We start from the raw sequence: 15,461 nt of genomic DNA on the forward strand, positions 1-15,461 counted from the left end.
TTAACCTACGATCAGATATGAGAGAGTGGAAGAGATCTACCGCTCTTGCAGCATTCTATGAGGGAACATCAAAAGAAATTGTTTTAGTACAATGTAGACTAAAACATGTCAGTTGGTTTCTCAATAAAATGTAATTCCTCATCAGAAAGCAGCATGAGCAGTTTCTTAAGATAGAGTACTATCAGCAATCTAAAAGTTAATAAGAGCTTTGAAGCATCAACACTTTCCAAAAGGTAAGGGTATGTTTGGTAACTGTTTTTTTCTCAAAGTTTTCTATTTTCAAAAGATCTTTTCTATTTTATAGACTTGAAAACTTGTTTGGTAACTGAAAACAAATAGAAAACAGAAACGGTTTCCACATCTCAATTTACAAAGGAAACTAAAAACAAGCAAAGAGGTGTTTTTAATTTTCAATTTAAGGGAGCTTGAAAGCACAGAGAAAACAAGTGTATTTTATCTAAACTTTTTTTTTTTTTTTTTTTTTTGGTAATTTCCAAAAGTTAAATTTTGAGGCATTAAGAAGTATTACTTGTCACAGATTGAGGCAAGAAGGTTAAAAATGAGCAGAAGGGGCAGGCAACACAGCAAAAAAGATAAGAATGAACAGCAACATAGAAAGAGAAGACCAAGAAGAAAGCAAGTAAAATGTAGAAACAAACATATCTGAAGAGCAGCTTTATTAACTTGCTTGATATACTTACTAAGAGGAATAGATACTCATGCGGATAAACCTTCAATGAGAGTGAGTTCTCAAAATGAAATACAACAGGTGGAAATCCATCATCAATGCTGCAATTGAAAGCAAAACTCACAAATTAAAGTTAAATAAACTATAGCACAATGTTTACACATTATTCTCAATTGTAAGAACTTTTTTTTTTTTTTTGGTTTTGATAAGTCTCAATTGTCAGAACATTATAGCATCAACAATGATACATGAAGTTATATCAAGCCAGAAGGAATTGGCAAGCTTGAGAGATAAAAGAATATATATTTACGATCAACCATGGATGAAGGTGACCCAGCATGTTCAAATATAACAAAATACAAGACACAGGTTATTTAAATTTCTACAGTCAAGGTTATTTTTGTAATTCAATAATTGGGTTTGGACCCAAGTCAATTAGGATTACAGTTAAGTCCTTGTTGTCAATATAAGCATATTATTGTACAATGTACTCCTAAGGAGACATGTTTATGATAAATAAAAATTAAAAATTTTCTAATGGATTGGTGCTAATTCCAATCAACCCTAGGTGCTAATTACTAGGTTTATCTTATTTTTCTATTTGGTTTTTCCTCCAAATTTCTTTGCAGAATTTTTTGCTGCATTAGTTTTGATATCAAACACATTCTGCATCAATTGGTATCAGAACAAACTCCAATCCCTCACTGTTGTTGTTCTCTGACACCATTGGCCAAAGTTGTAAATACCAAATACCAGACCAGAGGGAGTTTTGATTTGGCCAAGAGAATGAAATATGTTGGTAGTAGTCAATAATGATTTACCTTTTCAGGTTACCACTATATATATATATATATATATATATGCATTCATTAAACTAATTGGTATTGGTCAAAGCTCATAAAATTTGTTAAGAGCCTTTAAAATTATAAGTTAATGCCCAACCCAATATGCCAACCAATAAGTTTTCAATAGTTGATACTTGATATACCTAAGAAAAAAAGATAAAACTTAAAACTATTAAAATCTACAAAGAGATAAGTGGGGGAGACTTGGCCATGCAGGTGGTTAAGGTAAGAAACCAAAAATCTGAAAAAGCTTGTGTTGGGAGCAGAGGGGTTGGGCAGACAAATCAATGAAGAAGTATGAGCGATTGACAATGTCAAAGAAGAATTGAACTTTATTTTGGGGAGTATTAGTTATAATTAGGTTATTAGTATTTTATTTAATTTCCTAGCATCAATATTATTTTCAGAACAAATAATTGGGCTTGGACCCAAGTCAGTCAATTAGGAATAGGATTTAGTCCTAGTGGTCTATAACACAAGTTATTTTAATACTATGGAGACAAGTTTATGGTAAATAAAAATTTAGTTGGAATTTTCCAATGGCTTGGTGTTGATTCCAACCAATTCCTAGGTGCTGATTCCCAGGTTTATCTTATTTTTCTGTTTGTTTTTCCAAAAAAAAATCATTGGAGAATTTTGTGGTGCACCAGTTTTGTTATCAAGCTCATTGTTCTACATCATGTTGCATCCAAGATATGGAATGTAAATTGTTTCCTCATATGTCACGTCTTGTGATCACTTGGGAGATATATCTACAAGGCCGTCCATAACGGTCATTTTCAATCTCTAAAACATTCTAGGCATTATATTATAAGAGCTTTATAGGCAAGGGCATTAGTATTCCTACAAAATTTTGAAAATGTATTATATAAATAGGTAGGGAAGCAAAACCAACATTGGGTTGAGATCCCATCTCTTTATGTATTTCCTCTTTCCTTGTAGCCACCAATACCACATCTAGCACTACCATCTCTTAATTCAAAAGTCTCATATGACAACAATATACATGCAACATACCTCTCAGAGTACTGGAAGCATGTATACTCATCGTGAACAGTTTGAACATTTATATCTGGCTGTTGAGAGATGATCTAACAAAGATATCAAAATGTGTAAGTGGGCAACTTGAAATACGGAAGTCAACCAACTTGAACTCTAATATATCATGTACACTACAAATGATTCATATGGACATACCTTATTTACTAATGGATCATAAACCATTTCTGGGAGATAGGCCAAGGTTGTACCACTGTCAATTATTGTCCCTTTTCTGTCTCCTGACTCAAACACCTCCATTGAAATATTTAAAAAAACTTGACCAACTTGAACAGCCGTCATATTGACATTGTAATGAGGCCTACAAATTTTGCAAGAAGAAACAGTTTAGTCAACGAAATTACATAGGCCAAGATTTAATTGAGAAGAAATTGCTTAAAATAATAAAAATAAAACTCATAAATGTAGAAAGAAAAATGAGTAACATATTACATTTATATATATATATATATAAGTAATGTATTTCTATTGCAGAAGAACTACCTCGTGTAAAAGAACACAAGGTAGCCTAAAATATATATCAAAGATTACATGCAAATGTAAGTGAATCAATAAATTCTATTACAGTAAGTATATAATTCAGTCCCATTCCACTGGACCAATCTCTAAATTGTCTAATAAAGGAGGTCTTCAGCTGAAATTCCAAAAGTTCATGTTCGTCAAAGGTGCAACTATTCTGTTCCCTCCACAATATCCACATCAAGCACAAGGGAGCTAAATTCAACATCCCAGATGAGCATTTACAAAATCAGTTACGCCAACCAACCAGTAAGTCCAATATTTTTGGCACCCATTGAACCATGAATAGCCCAAACACGTAACTCCACATCGCATAAGCAAACTACAAAGCAAATGATCCACTGTTTCCCCCGTTTTCTGCACAAATAACACCAATCTACCAATATATTTCCCATTTTCAAAGATTATTATTGGTCAGGATCCTCCCCCAAGCTGCGGTCCACACAAAGAAAGCAACCCCCTTTGGGGCCTTGGCACACCAAATACCACTCCATGGGAAATTAATCACCCTATGGGCATGCAACACATCATAAAAAGACCTTACATCAAACGCCCCACTCCCACGCAGTCTACATCGCATCCTATCCGGAAATCACTAGTTAGCACCTTAGAATACAACAATCAACAAAGGCTCAACCGGCTCTGATTACCAATTTTTGAAAGGTTGAATGAACCGAACATTTCAATGCACCTCACCCCCATTGGTACCACCCACCAAATAAGCAAATACCAACTCGTCCTCATCCGCCATACAAGACAAGGTCTGCTCCTTCAAGAGGTGCTCCCCACACCACCTGTCATGCAAGAAATGCACCTCATCTCCTTCTCCCACTTCAAAATGCACATTCATGACAAAGACATCCCACTTTGCTCTAATTTCCTTCCATAAACTAGGACAAAGTTTGGACATGTTTGGAGCCTTGGGCTCGAACCACCAATAGGAAGATGACATTAGCCATTGTCACGTACAATGCATATGACTCACTTAACCGAACCAATTAAATGAGTCATGTTCATTACATAAGACGGGATACATGCCATCTTCCTATTGGTGGTTGGAGCCAAACTTTTTCTCATAAACTACACCCATGTGTGCTACGCATCTGCTCCGTTGCCTAGCCGCCCCCTTCCATGCAATATTTTAACGCTATTACCCTCCCCATAAATGAGTCTCCTCTACCTTGAAATGCCAATCACTTCACTAATAGAGCTCTATTAAAGATCCCCATCTTGGAACCCAAATCCCCTCATATGACAAGAGAACACACAATATTCTAGTCCACAAAATGAAACTTGGGCTCATCCCTCAACCCGTTTGAGAGAAAGTTCCTCGTCAACTTCTCTAATCTATTCACCACATGGGACGAAAAGGTGAATTAACAAATAATAAGATGTAAGAAGTCACGATAACATGCTTTTAATTAGTACTATTCTTCCCCCTTTAGATGAGTATAACTTTTTCCATCTTAACAATCTCCGCTGTCTTCTCTAAAAAGGGATTCCACACAATGTATGCCTTAATAAATGAATCCAAAGGCACACCCAAATAATTCATAGGCAAGCTCCCAACCTTATGATAAAAAAAATCTCTACAAACTCATCTATATAACCCACATCTCCCATCCCTACTTCACTCTTGCTCAAATTAACTTTCAAACCGGTTAAAATCTCAAAGAAAGTCAATGCCATTTTAATATAAAGCATTGCTTACGAGATCCTTGACATGCTCAAGAGATCAAACATCATATTTAAGGAATTCTATTCAATTTTGAATTATTATAAATTTGGTCTTGATGTTGGCACTCAACTTATTTCAATAGATAATGATAAACATAGCACTAACAAGTGATCTTTTATTATTATATATAAAATACCCAACATATCTGAATATTCAATACATAATGATGAACATAGCCATTCTATTTGACTACATGTGACTGCTGTCTTCTTATTTTCACGAAGTTACGGCATTGGTTCCCTTTTATCATGAAATCTAATACTGCAAAGTTCTTTTAACCTCCTCTCCTTAGAGACCTGCAGAATTCCAACCAATCCACTCACTCCAGCTTCTTGAATCTTAGCTCAATTATTATATCAGCGGACTCAGAAATAATTGTTTCACTGCCCAAGCACTTATTAAAGCACATAAATAATGAAGCAAACTATCAAAAGCAAGACAACTATATCCTGCTAATAAAACTTCAGGCTTGAGAGCTCAGTATAGCACTGTTATATAAAGTAATGAAATAGGTTCACTAAGTACTAGAGAATTACACATTGTTTTCAAGCACAATCAAGTATAGTTGCATTATTTTCAAGCACAATAAAAAGTATATTAAGCATTTTCCAATTGTTAGGGGTCAGCTTTCGCTTTGTTATCCATCATTAGATCTTTTCCCACTAAATTAATCAACCTCCTTTAAACCTCAACTTGTCTTAGGTTACATGTATCCCTATCAGAAAAAAAATTCTACAAGCTAAAATTGAATTACTCAAAGGAAGCTATGACACTATTCTAAAGCCATGAGTCTTAGGTTACAACTTACCCCCCCTGTGGTTTGGTCAAAATTTAAGTTGCCTACCTCTGGTTTCAAATTTGACACTTTATCCACCTAAAGTTAGCTTAGTTAGATTTCTATAACCCACCTCTATTAAAAACAGGGCTAAATATATAATTTTGTTCCACTTTTATGTCTCTCTCCTCCAAAAACACACAAAAAAAATACAAAATCAAAAGAATCCAGCAGAACACTTACATCATGAGATTTTAAACCACAGGTAGGCAATTTAAATTTCGGTCAAACCTCAAATAGGTAAAGTGTCAAATTTTAAACCACGGATAGGCAATTTAAATTTCAGCCAAACCATAGGTGGGTAAGTTGTAATTTGCCCATAATTTATTGTTAAAAGAAACCATTTATATAGTATTACAACCAAAATAAACAGTGTCTGTTTGGCAACATCTTTTTCTTCTAACTTTTTAGTTTATTTGCTTATGTATAGATTTTAAAAAACTCACATTTTCTAGGTACGGCTATACTTTTAACCAACTTTTAGTAAATAAGCAAATAAGCTTTCAGCAAAAGACTGCTCAGATTCTATAAATAAGACAAAGGAGAACAAGATACAACCATAACACCCGCAAAAGATCTCACATACTGGTTTGGTACCAAGGGAGTCATGTTGACTTTTGGTTGCACGACATGCCCAATTGCAAAAATACCACCTCCATTTACTCCATCTAAGCAGTGAGCAAACATCTTTTTCACTTTTCCAGATGAAGCTAATTGTGAAATTATGGACAAATTTGATTTTCCAAAACCAAGAATCCCATCTAGCGCCTCATCTTCATTAGATGAACCTAGATCCCCAGCTTGTCTAGCACCACACCTACACCAAAAACATTGAAAACACCACTTAATTACCCCTGAGAAGAGGAACAGGTTGTTGTTGATTGACCATACAACTAAATGATGATAATTAGGCCTTTTGACATCATACAACAGACACAATTTTGAGATAGATTTCAAGAAGTTTATATAATAGATAAATCCTAGAACAAAATAGAAAGCATCAGAGGGAACTTCATGATATTCAAGAAACCTCTGTGCGAAAACAATTTAAGAGAGGGAAGAAAAAGGACTGCAAAGCACAGAATAACATAAAATGACCAGAAGACATTTGATTTGAAGTTTAGATACTGTCAACATTCATTGGAATAAGTTCACAAGCAGTTTAGTTTTCAACCTGCTATATTTTAAATTGGCAATGAAAAACATGTCAGTTTTCAGTAGCTAAAGCACACAATAAATGAGACACATTATGGTAATCTGAGTATATAAACTGAGCGAGCTAGTTTATAGAAGAATTGTTTGATTAATTTTAAAGAGTTAACACAGTTTATTTCAGTAACTAGACTGTAACAGTAGCCTGTAGAAAGAATAACAAAAAACTGTATTAGCTGTCCAATAAAAAGCTAGAACACAAATTCACCAACTTCCTCATTGGGGAGGGAAACACACATGGAAAGAGAACAAAATCAGACAACAGAAAGAGATTTATAATGGTTATTTGTCATAAACACATCCTTGGAAAAAACAATTAGCTACCCTACCCCAAATATACTAGAGCTCCTTGTTATGCTGAAGTGATAGTGTTGGAGTGCATGTATTTTAAAATGTTTCACCTACTTTAGTTTATGAAAGGTTCCAGCTAAATCTTACAACGAAGAGAGAGAAAGAGATGTAAAAGCACATTGATACCAAATATATGGAGAAGTACATGATCAGATATGTTCTAATAATGTTAATGAAATATTTTAAAGCATTTTGATGTATTTCATCCTAATCTTCAAAAATTGGTAAAGTAGTCCTAGGCTAAGATTGGGTTTGACTTGGTTATAAAAATTTCTAGCTTCTATATCTAGTAGATTTTATTTCAACAAAAACCTTTAATAATCATCCTAGCTAATCATACTCAAAGCTCTTGTAGCCTATCTCCTCATACTTCAGGCTAAAGGATGCCAAAACGCCAATGATATACCCAACAAACTATCAGCTTTGATACCACTTGTTCGGCTCAACAGATGTTCAGTCACAATGAGATCAGATAAACCATAACTTCAATTACAAATAGACTGTTCATCTAAACCCACCTACATCCATGGATGAGAGAAACAATCCATTGTAAGTATAGGTAATTATAAAGGAACAAGATTTCAAGGCATCCAAATTGACACTTTACACCAGAACAATAGACAACAGCTACTATAATCATCACACCTAAGCCATAGAACATAGCCTTGATCCCATATTTCATCAATGTTCCCCGTGACCCCGTCTCCATTGCATCTCTTGTCAACCCTTTTACTCATAACCCTAGATGTGGATTATAAGAAAGAAACAATTTCCTTTCACACCATAACCAAGCAAAAAACTTCCTGCAAAACTTCTCTAGCAAGTCCAAATAGGAATTTGATACAAATTCCCATATATCTACCATGGTCAAATTCAACCATGTAAACCCTTCATCTTCTTGGCAACAAGTGTGTAGCTCCACCTTTACTAATTTTAGCACATGCAACCCATGTCAAGAGATCACTAGACTCAAAATGTCGTACTAATCTCCTCTTATATGCTCCAGATCTCAAGGATACCAAAATACTATTAAAAAAAGAAGAAGAAGATACCAAATTGTAATGACTGTTTTACCTTAAATCATTCATTCTGAGACCAAGGCCAGTGGAACCACACAGAGATCCAATAAATAATAAATTGAAAGACATTCAAGGGTTAAGAATTTAACCTGGTTCAATCACACTTTTCCCTCAAAATTTGCTATTATCTAACATAGTTTGACCACAGTTTTCCCTCTGAAAATTCACTTGCTATTGTTGTTAAACTTCCCTAAAAGGATAACTAGACAAGCATCTTAGACTCCCAAACTCTTTGATAGCACTCTAATTAATCAAAATTTGAGACAAAAGTACAATTTAGAAATTTAAATTTTTAAAAGATATATATATATATATATATGATTTGGCCAAGTCCAATTGCTAAATTCTAAAATGGAAAATGCTTCGGCCAAACAATACACCTATCTTGTGCAAGAATTACAAGATAAATTACGAAGTAAAAGAAGACAAAATTACACAACCACTATGCTAGTGATTGCATAATTCACTTGTTGAGCTACTTCCATGGGTAAGCTAACATAGGAAGCTAACTATTAAAATGGAAATACAATATCTGAAAACAACAACTTACATCTCCACCACTTTGTGATATTCAATGAGAATCTCAAAACTCCACAAAGCCCTACAAAGAGTTTCTTTATGAAGAAAGCAAATTCACACGATCAACACAAACCTGAACCGCCAACAAGGAATCATTATTAAAAACATTCAGATTCTAGGCCTCAGGATGCAGAAAAAGCTACAGAATATTCTGAATTAGAATACACACTTATACCCAAAAAGATCATCTTTAGTGGCTGATACCACTCTACCAAGTTTATCTCTAAACTATATGAAACATGACCCTCAGTCTCACCTGAAGTGCGGCAAAAATAATAATAAAAACCTACATCAAGAAGTATATCCTTTATATCACTGAATCTATCATGAATAGGTAACACAAACAAATTTTGGTAAGCACACCAAACATCGCATTACATTAAGAGTACACTAAGAAATCATGATCATACTTCCACACAAAATCCATATCTACAGGTTCACTAACAAAAGAAGTATCGGTCACAAGCTCACCCAAAATTAATACTTCCATTGGCTGAAGTTGTTTGAAGATCTCCAGAAACCCGGTCATACAGTACAAGATCCTTTATGAAGACTCCAGCAGTGGAACTGCCATCTTCATATATCTGAAGATACGGACAGGAATCATTAGCTGTGCAGCCAGTTAAAGGACCCCCATTTACCTCTAAACAAAATTCTTGATTGCAAGGAACCATTTTCCCAGTGGCCGAGTCCTTTATATTGTATAGAGACAGATCAATCTGTTAGAAGAGAAACACTGAATCAGCAAAGCAATCAAATGTGTAATTTCATCGCTCAAGAGATGGTGCAAAACTATCACAGGGACCTTGGACATGCTAGATGCACGCTAAAGTCAGACATAATAAAAAGCCTATGATTTTCTATAATGGGAATGAATTTCTATTGAGTTTTATTGTTGTCATTGACATTCCAAAGCAACTCATATAATAGGTGAGAAAAAGCATCACTTCTCCTAAAGTTCCATGCATGTGAATGAAAGCTTTGTGGGGTATTTCAAGGGGAGGAATGGTTTCACATAGGAGAACATTCATATCCTAATTTTTTTTTTTCACAACCATGACAGTGTTCTCAAGAATGATGAAGAAAGCTGCTATAGAAGAAAAGGGCTTTAAGTGTGCGTTTGGCAATTGTTGAAAAAAAGTTATGCTTTTTGCTTTTTGTCTCAATTTTTTTTCCTAGCTTTTTTTGCAAATAATCTAGCTTTTACCTTTTTTGAAATAAACTAGTTTTTAGCTTTTTTGTAACACATTTAACACAAAAGTTATCAAAAACTATATCTTTTAATTAACACTATGCAAACAAACTACTGGAAATAAGCAATTCATAAACAAACACTAAGTTCCATCTAAAATGTGAAAGATTACAACTATCTCATTTGAACTTTGCTGATGATGTAATGATGTTCACTGCTATTGACTTGAAATCTATCAAAAATAATTTAAGCAACATTATAAGAGTTTCATCAGATGTCTGACCACTCTAAATGTTATAGACATTTTTTGCTGGAAGAAATCAAGGACAAATTATGTCTACTCTGCATTTCAAGGAGGGAAAATTGCTAGTAAGATACTTGGGACTGCCTCTGATTCTGGTAATCTCATAGCCCAAGATTGAGCCCTTTGTTACAATAATGGTGAAATAATCAAATTTCAAAGTTTGGAAAAAGTAGTAATTTATAAAGGTATCGGAGCAGGTGGTCCTGGATTTGAACACTTTCTCCACTCTATAAAAAATTTACAAATCCCATGTGTTGGGCCTCCCTTATTAAGGGTGAATTTGTGCCACACTCGAAGGGCTTTATTAGAATAACGGCTAAAGATTAAATTCATCATTTTCTAACAGCTTAATTTTTTAGAAATAGTGGTAGCTTATCACCCTTATTAAATAAAATTACTACTGGTACTAGTTAGTGGACAAAAGAAAGCCATTTATTTGCACTGATACTTCAATCTTTTGTATTCAACAATTTATGGGATCCAGGTGTATTAAAACTAGCATTTTTACCTTGCCTATGAAGGTGACTAATGAGATTGAACAAATGTTCAGTAGCTTACTGTAGAATGGTAATGAAGTGTCTAAAATATGAGTCAAGGTAACTCAAGATGGAGGTTTATGCCCAAAACAGAGGGGGGACGAGGGCTAAGAATAATTAAATATTAATGGAATAATGCTGTATGGAGTTTGTTCTCTCAAAGCTAGTTCTATATGGGTTGCTTCAACAAAACATTATATATTGAAAGGTAAAAGTTCTAATTAGTTAAAATTCATCTTTGATAAGTTTTATTGATGAAGAGGAACTACTTCATGTACACAGGGTGTCTACATGAGATGGTCCTAAAAATTTAAAAAGAAAGAGAATTACAATCAGAAAGAAAGAGAATCATAAAATCAACAACAAAATGAATCTAGCTAAGACCCAAAACACGACCATTCAAACAATGATCTCATTAGAGAACTTCAACTGAAATCCGAGACCTCCAAATCTTTAAATGTATGATGATTCCTCTCTCTCCACAATGTCCACAAGAGGCACAAAGGGGTGAAATTCCAGACAAAGGACAAATGTTTACCAAACCAAGTTCTCCATCCACATAATACACCAACAACACTCCTAGGCATTACCCCCCCCTAAATAGAAAATGATGGCGGAATCATAACATGGTTAAAGAAAGGATATTCTCTTTGGAAGCCTAAGGCTAAGGCAAAGCCCAAGAATAAGTGTCCATGGTAGTTAATTAAGTTTTTATATTTTATTTGGTTATTCTTGAGTCAAGGTTATTTTAGTAATTTTACAATTGTTAGGTATGGGCCATAGTTATAGGCCATAGGTTTTATTAATGAGTCTTATTTAATTATGGGTCTTTATGTATGGGCTTTGGTTTAATTTATTAGGGTTAAATAGTAGTCCTTGCACAGTTGTACTATTAGGAATCCTAATAGTACTAGTATACAAGTAAGAGTCTTTATATATATATAGGGTGCTCAATGTATTCAAAAAATAGTATGAGTTGATTAATAAAATTGAGTGTTTTGACCAATAGGCACATTGGCCTTTGTTATTTCTTTCTCTTTCTCTCTTTTCTTTCTAGAATTACTGTTCACGATACTGTTCATGATACTGTTCACACAGCCCCTAAACAGCCCTAACTTCTCTCTAATTCTTCTTCTTTCCAACCCTAAACCCACCATAACTAAACGTAGACAAATCCCTAATTCGTCCTACATCAAAAAAAAGCATAAATCCAAAATTCATATGCAATGTCACAACGTAACAACAAATACTCCAAAATCTCACCAGTCACTTTACTCCTACACGTGCAACACCAATCTACTAGAGTAATTTCTCTTTTCATGAGATTATCGCATGTTAGAATATTGCCCCATGTTACTTTCCACACACAATAAAGAAACTCAGATACTGTTCACACAGCCCCTAAACAGCCCTAACTTCTCTCTAATTCTTCTTCTTTCCAACCCTAAACCCACCATAACTAAACGTAGACAAATCCCTAATTCGTCCTACATCAAAAAAAAGCATAAATCCAAAATTCATATGCAATGTCACAACGTAACAACAAATACTCCAAAATCTCACCAGTCACTTTACTCCTACACGTGCAACACCAATCTACTAGAGTAATTTCTCTTTTCATGAGATTATCGCATGTTAGAATATTGCCCCATGTTACTTTCCACACACAATAAAGAAACTCTTTTTCTTTATTAGTCGGGGATGGCCTTCTTTTTCTCGCCACATTCTATATGATATTGGGGATGGGTCTAAGGTGAAATTTTGGCAAGACCATTGGTGTGGTGAGACTTCTCTTGTAGTCAGTTATCCTGAATTGTTTAGAGTTTGCCGTGATAAGGAGGCCAGTGTGGCTGAGCTTATGAAGCTTGATAATGGAGTACTTTTTTGGGATGTGAGTTTCTTTAGGGGTGTGCATGCTCGAGAATTAGAGGCACTGGTTGGTTTCATGGATACCATTTATGGTGCTTCGGTGAAAGGGTTTGGTGAGGATAAGATGTGCTGGAATCTTGATAGAAAGAATGGCTTCCTGGTTAAAGACTATTATAGTCTCTTAGTGGGCTATAATGACTTTTGCTTTCCTTGGAAAAGTATTTGGAAACAGAAGATTCCTTCTTGAGTAGCTTTCTTTGTTTGGACTGCTGCTTTGGGGAAGTGCTTAACAATTGACAATTTACGAAAAAGGAGAGTTTGGATATTGGATTGGTGCTACATGTGCAAGTGTAATGGTGAATCGGTTGATCATCTTTTTCTTCATTGTCCAGTTGCAAGGGATATGTGGGCTATGGTGTTCGGATTGTTTGGAGTGAGCTGGGTTATGCCGCAGTCTGTAGTGGAGCTTTTAGCATGTTGGCAAGGCAGATTTGATTGTCATCGAAATGAGTTTATATGGTTGATTGTTCCCCACTGCTTATTATGGTGTCTTTGGAGAGAGAGAAATAGTAGGTGCTTTGAAGATAAGGAGAAATCTATTTTAGACTTGAAGCTATTTTTCTTTAGAACTTTAATGGATTGGTTGGCTGCATTGCAGAACCAATCATTTTCATCTTTTCTTGATTTCCTAGATTCTTGTAATTTTTGTTCTTGATTGTTTGACCCCTTGTACACTCCCTGTATACTAGGGTACTTCCCTTTTTGATATCAATAAACTTATTACTTATCAAAAAAAAAAAAATTAAAGAAACTCTTTTTGAAACCTTAGTAAACTTAGATGAATAAGAAAATAGTCAAGCAAGCATTTAGTTTTAGTAGTTAAAATTCATCAAGGCAGTTTACATAAGGATGGGTGAAAATCTTACAACTCAAGGGTGTAGCTATACTTCTCATCAAGTACTCAGTGCAGACTCAATTTTTCTTTGGCATGATAATTGCCACCCTTAGATGCTTCATTCCCTAAGTGTTGCTAAAGATTAATTTATGATGCAACTAGCTTTACTTCTACAGTTCTACTAATCTTGTGTGTGTCATTCAAGCTGGGCAATGGTGTTAGTTGCATTAATCGAGGGGCTATTCAATCTAATTTTCATTATTCAAGCTGGGCAATGGTATTAGTTGCTTGTAGTGTGATATTAGTAGGGGAAAGTTATCTTATCTCTGTTCTCTAGTGTAGATTACCAAGCTGCTGCTACCGAGTTCTAGTGTTTCAAAACTAATCCTATATCTTTTGTTGCAGGTTGTTAATAAAGCTTACTCAATTATCCAATAAAAATATATAAATAAATAAGCTGGGCAAACAACAACAACAACCAACCCTTGGTCTCAAATCTTTTGGGGTCAGCTACAAACCCTCAATAGATTAGTCAACGTTGACCACATGTGTTCATTCTATTCTATCTAAAGTCATACTCTTCAGTTACTTCCTTAATTGACATGTCGCTTTTAACTAATTCTACTTACAATCCATTTGTTTCAATGAAAAACTTTATATGAAAATAGTTTTTTGCATAAGGACTTCCCTTATTTAGCCTGACATAAAATAGAGTTGTTTTCCACTAAAAATTTCTGGAAAGTATCTCTACATATCTCGCGTGAAGCTTAATAAGGAAAATAAATCTATCTCACATGAAGGTAAAGAAGGGAAATTAAAAGTTAGTTTTCCAACTCATTTTAACATCGCTACCAAAAAAAAATAGGAGAACGAGAAAATGATTCATTTTCAAGAAAACGTTAATGTCAAAACAAAGAAAGTGAGCACAAAAACAAAGAAGTGAAAGGGTAGAGAAGCATACACCAAGGGAGCTTCTTTTGGGGCACTCTGTGCACTGAATACAGTTGACCCACATAATATCACTTCCTGTATCCACTTGCACATAGAAGTCCTTTCTAGGTGTTCCAATCCCTATTTTTGCATAGTAAAGCCTACAACAACAACAATAACAATAACAATATCAATCAAATTGTATAACCTCAACAAAATCTATTGTGCTTGAATTTTGAAAATACACCATTTCCAATCAAAACTCAAAACCAAAAAAAAAAATTGATTGGAAAGCAAAGAGAATTGAGGAAGAGTTTACCCGACGGCATCGGGACGACCGGAGCCGCCCAGGGGGAGATCGACGCCGGCGAGAATACCAAGCTGGCGTCGGCTATCGTGAGCTTTGAGTTGCGTGATGGAGGGCTCTTGACCGGAGAACTTGTACTTGACGTTGAGAACGGCGCTGTGAGAAGAGACGGCAGTAATCAAGAGAGACGATAACAGCACCACCGCTGAAACCACGAAGCTTCTTCTGAATATGGTTATGGCCATGGCGATCGTCGTCGTCGTAGTCGTAGTCGTCGTAATAGTGATCGTCAACTCGTGTTTCTCTTCTTCATATTCTTATCTCAATCTTCTTTTTTTGGGTTTTAATTACTTTTTTGGTTTTGGCCAAGTCTATAGAAGAAAAATAGAAGAGAAGAGACTTTTCTTTTATAGGTGGTTTGAAGCGAATGGCGTTGGTATATCATAGACGAGTCTTCGCGCTGTGAGGGGGGGTGTTAAAGTTTGTTAGAGTCTCCGGAGGGTAGTTGGGCCCACCCTGTGAA

General features: G+C 35.0%; 1 protein-coding gene across 2 annotated transcripts; it reads right to left on the bottom strand.

The window, feature by feature from the left end:
* Positions 1-701: 701 nt before the first annotated feature.
* On the bottom strand, positions 702-15,461 carry LOC111994173 (aspartic proteinase 36; the record flags this gene model as incomplete). 2 transcript variants are annotated; one of them, XM_065766216.1, is given in 7 exon segments in its annotated part: positions 702-789; positions 2,551-2,624; positions 2,731-2,893; positions 6,271-6,501; positions 9,377-9,624; positions 14,663-14,792; positions 14,951-15,454. In XM_065766216.1, coding segments are annotated over 7 exon segments (1,167 nt in total), but the record flags the coding sequence as incomplete, so codon positions are not given.

Source organism: Quercus suber, unplaced genomic scaffold (assembly GCF_002906115.3).
Source record: "Quercus suber isolate HL8 unplaced genomic scaffold, Cork oak 2.0 scaffold_691, whole genome shotgun sequence".
Classification (NCBI taxonomy): Eukaryota; Viridiplantae; Streptophyta; class Magnoliopsida; order Fagales; family Fagaceae; genus Quercus; species Quercus suber.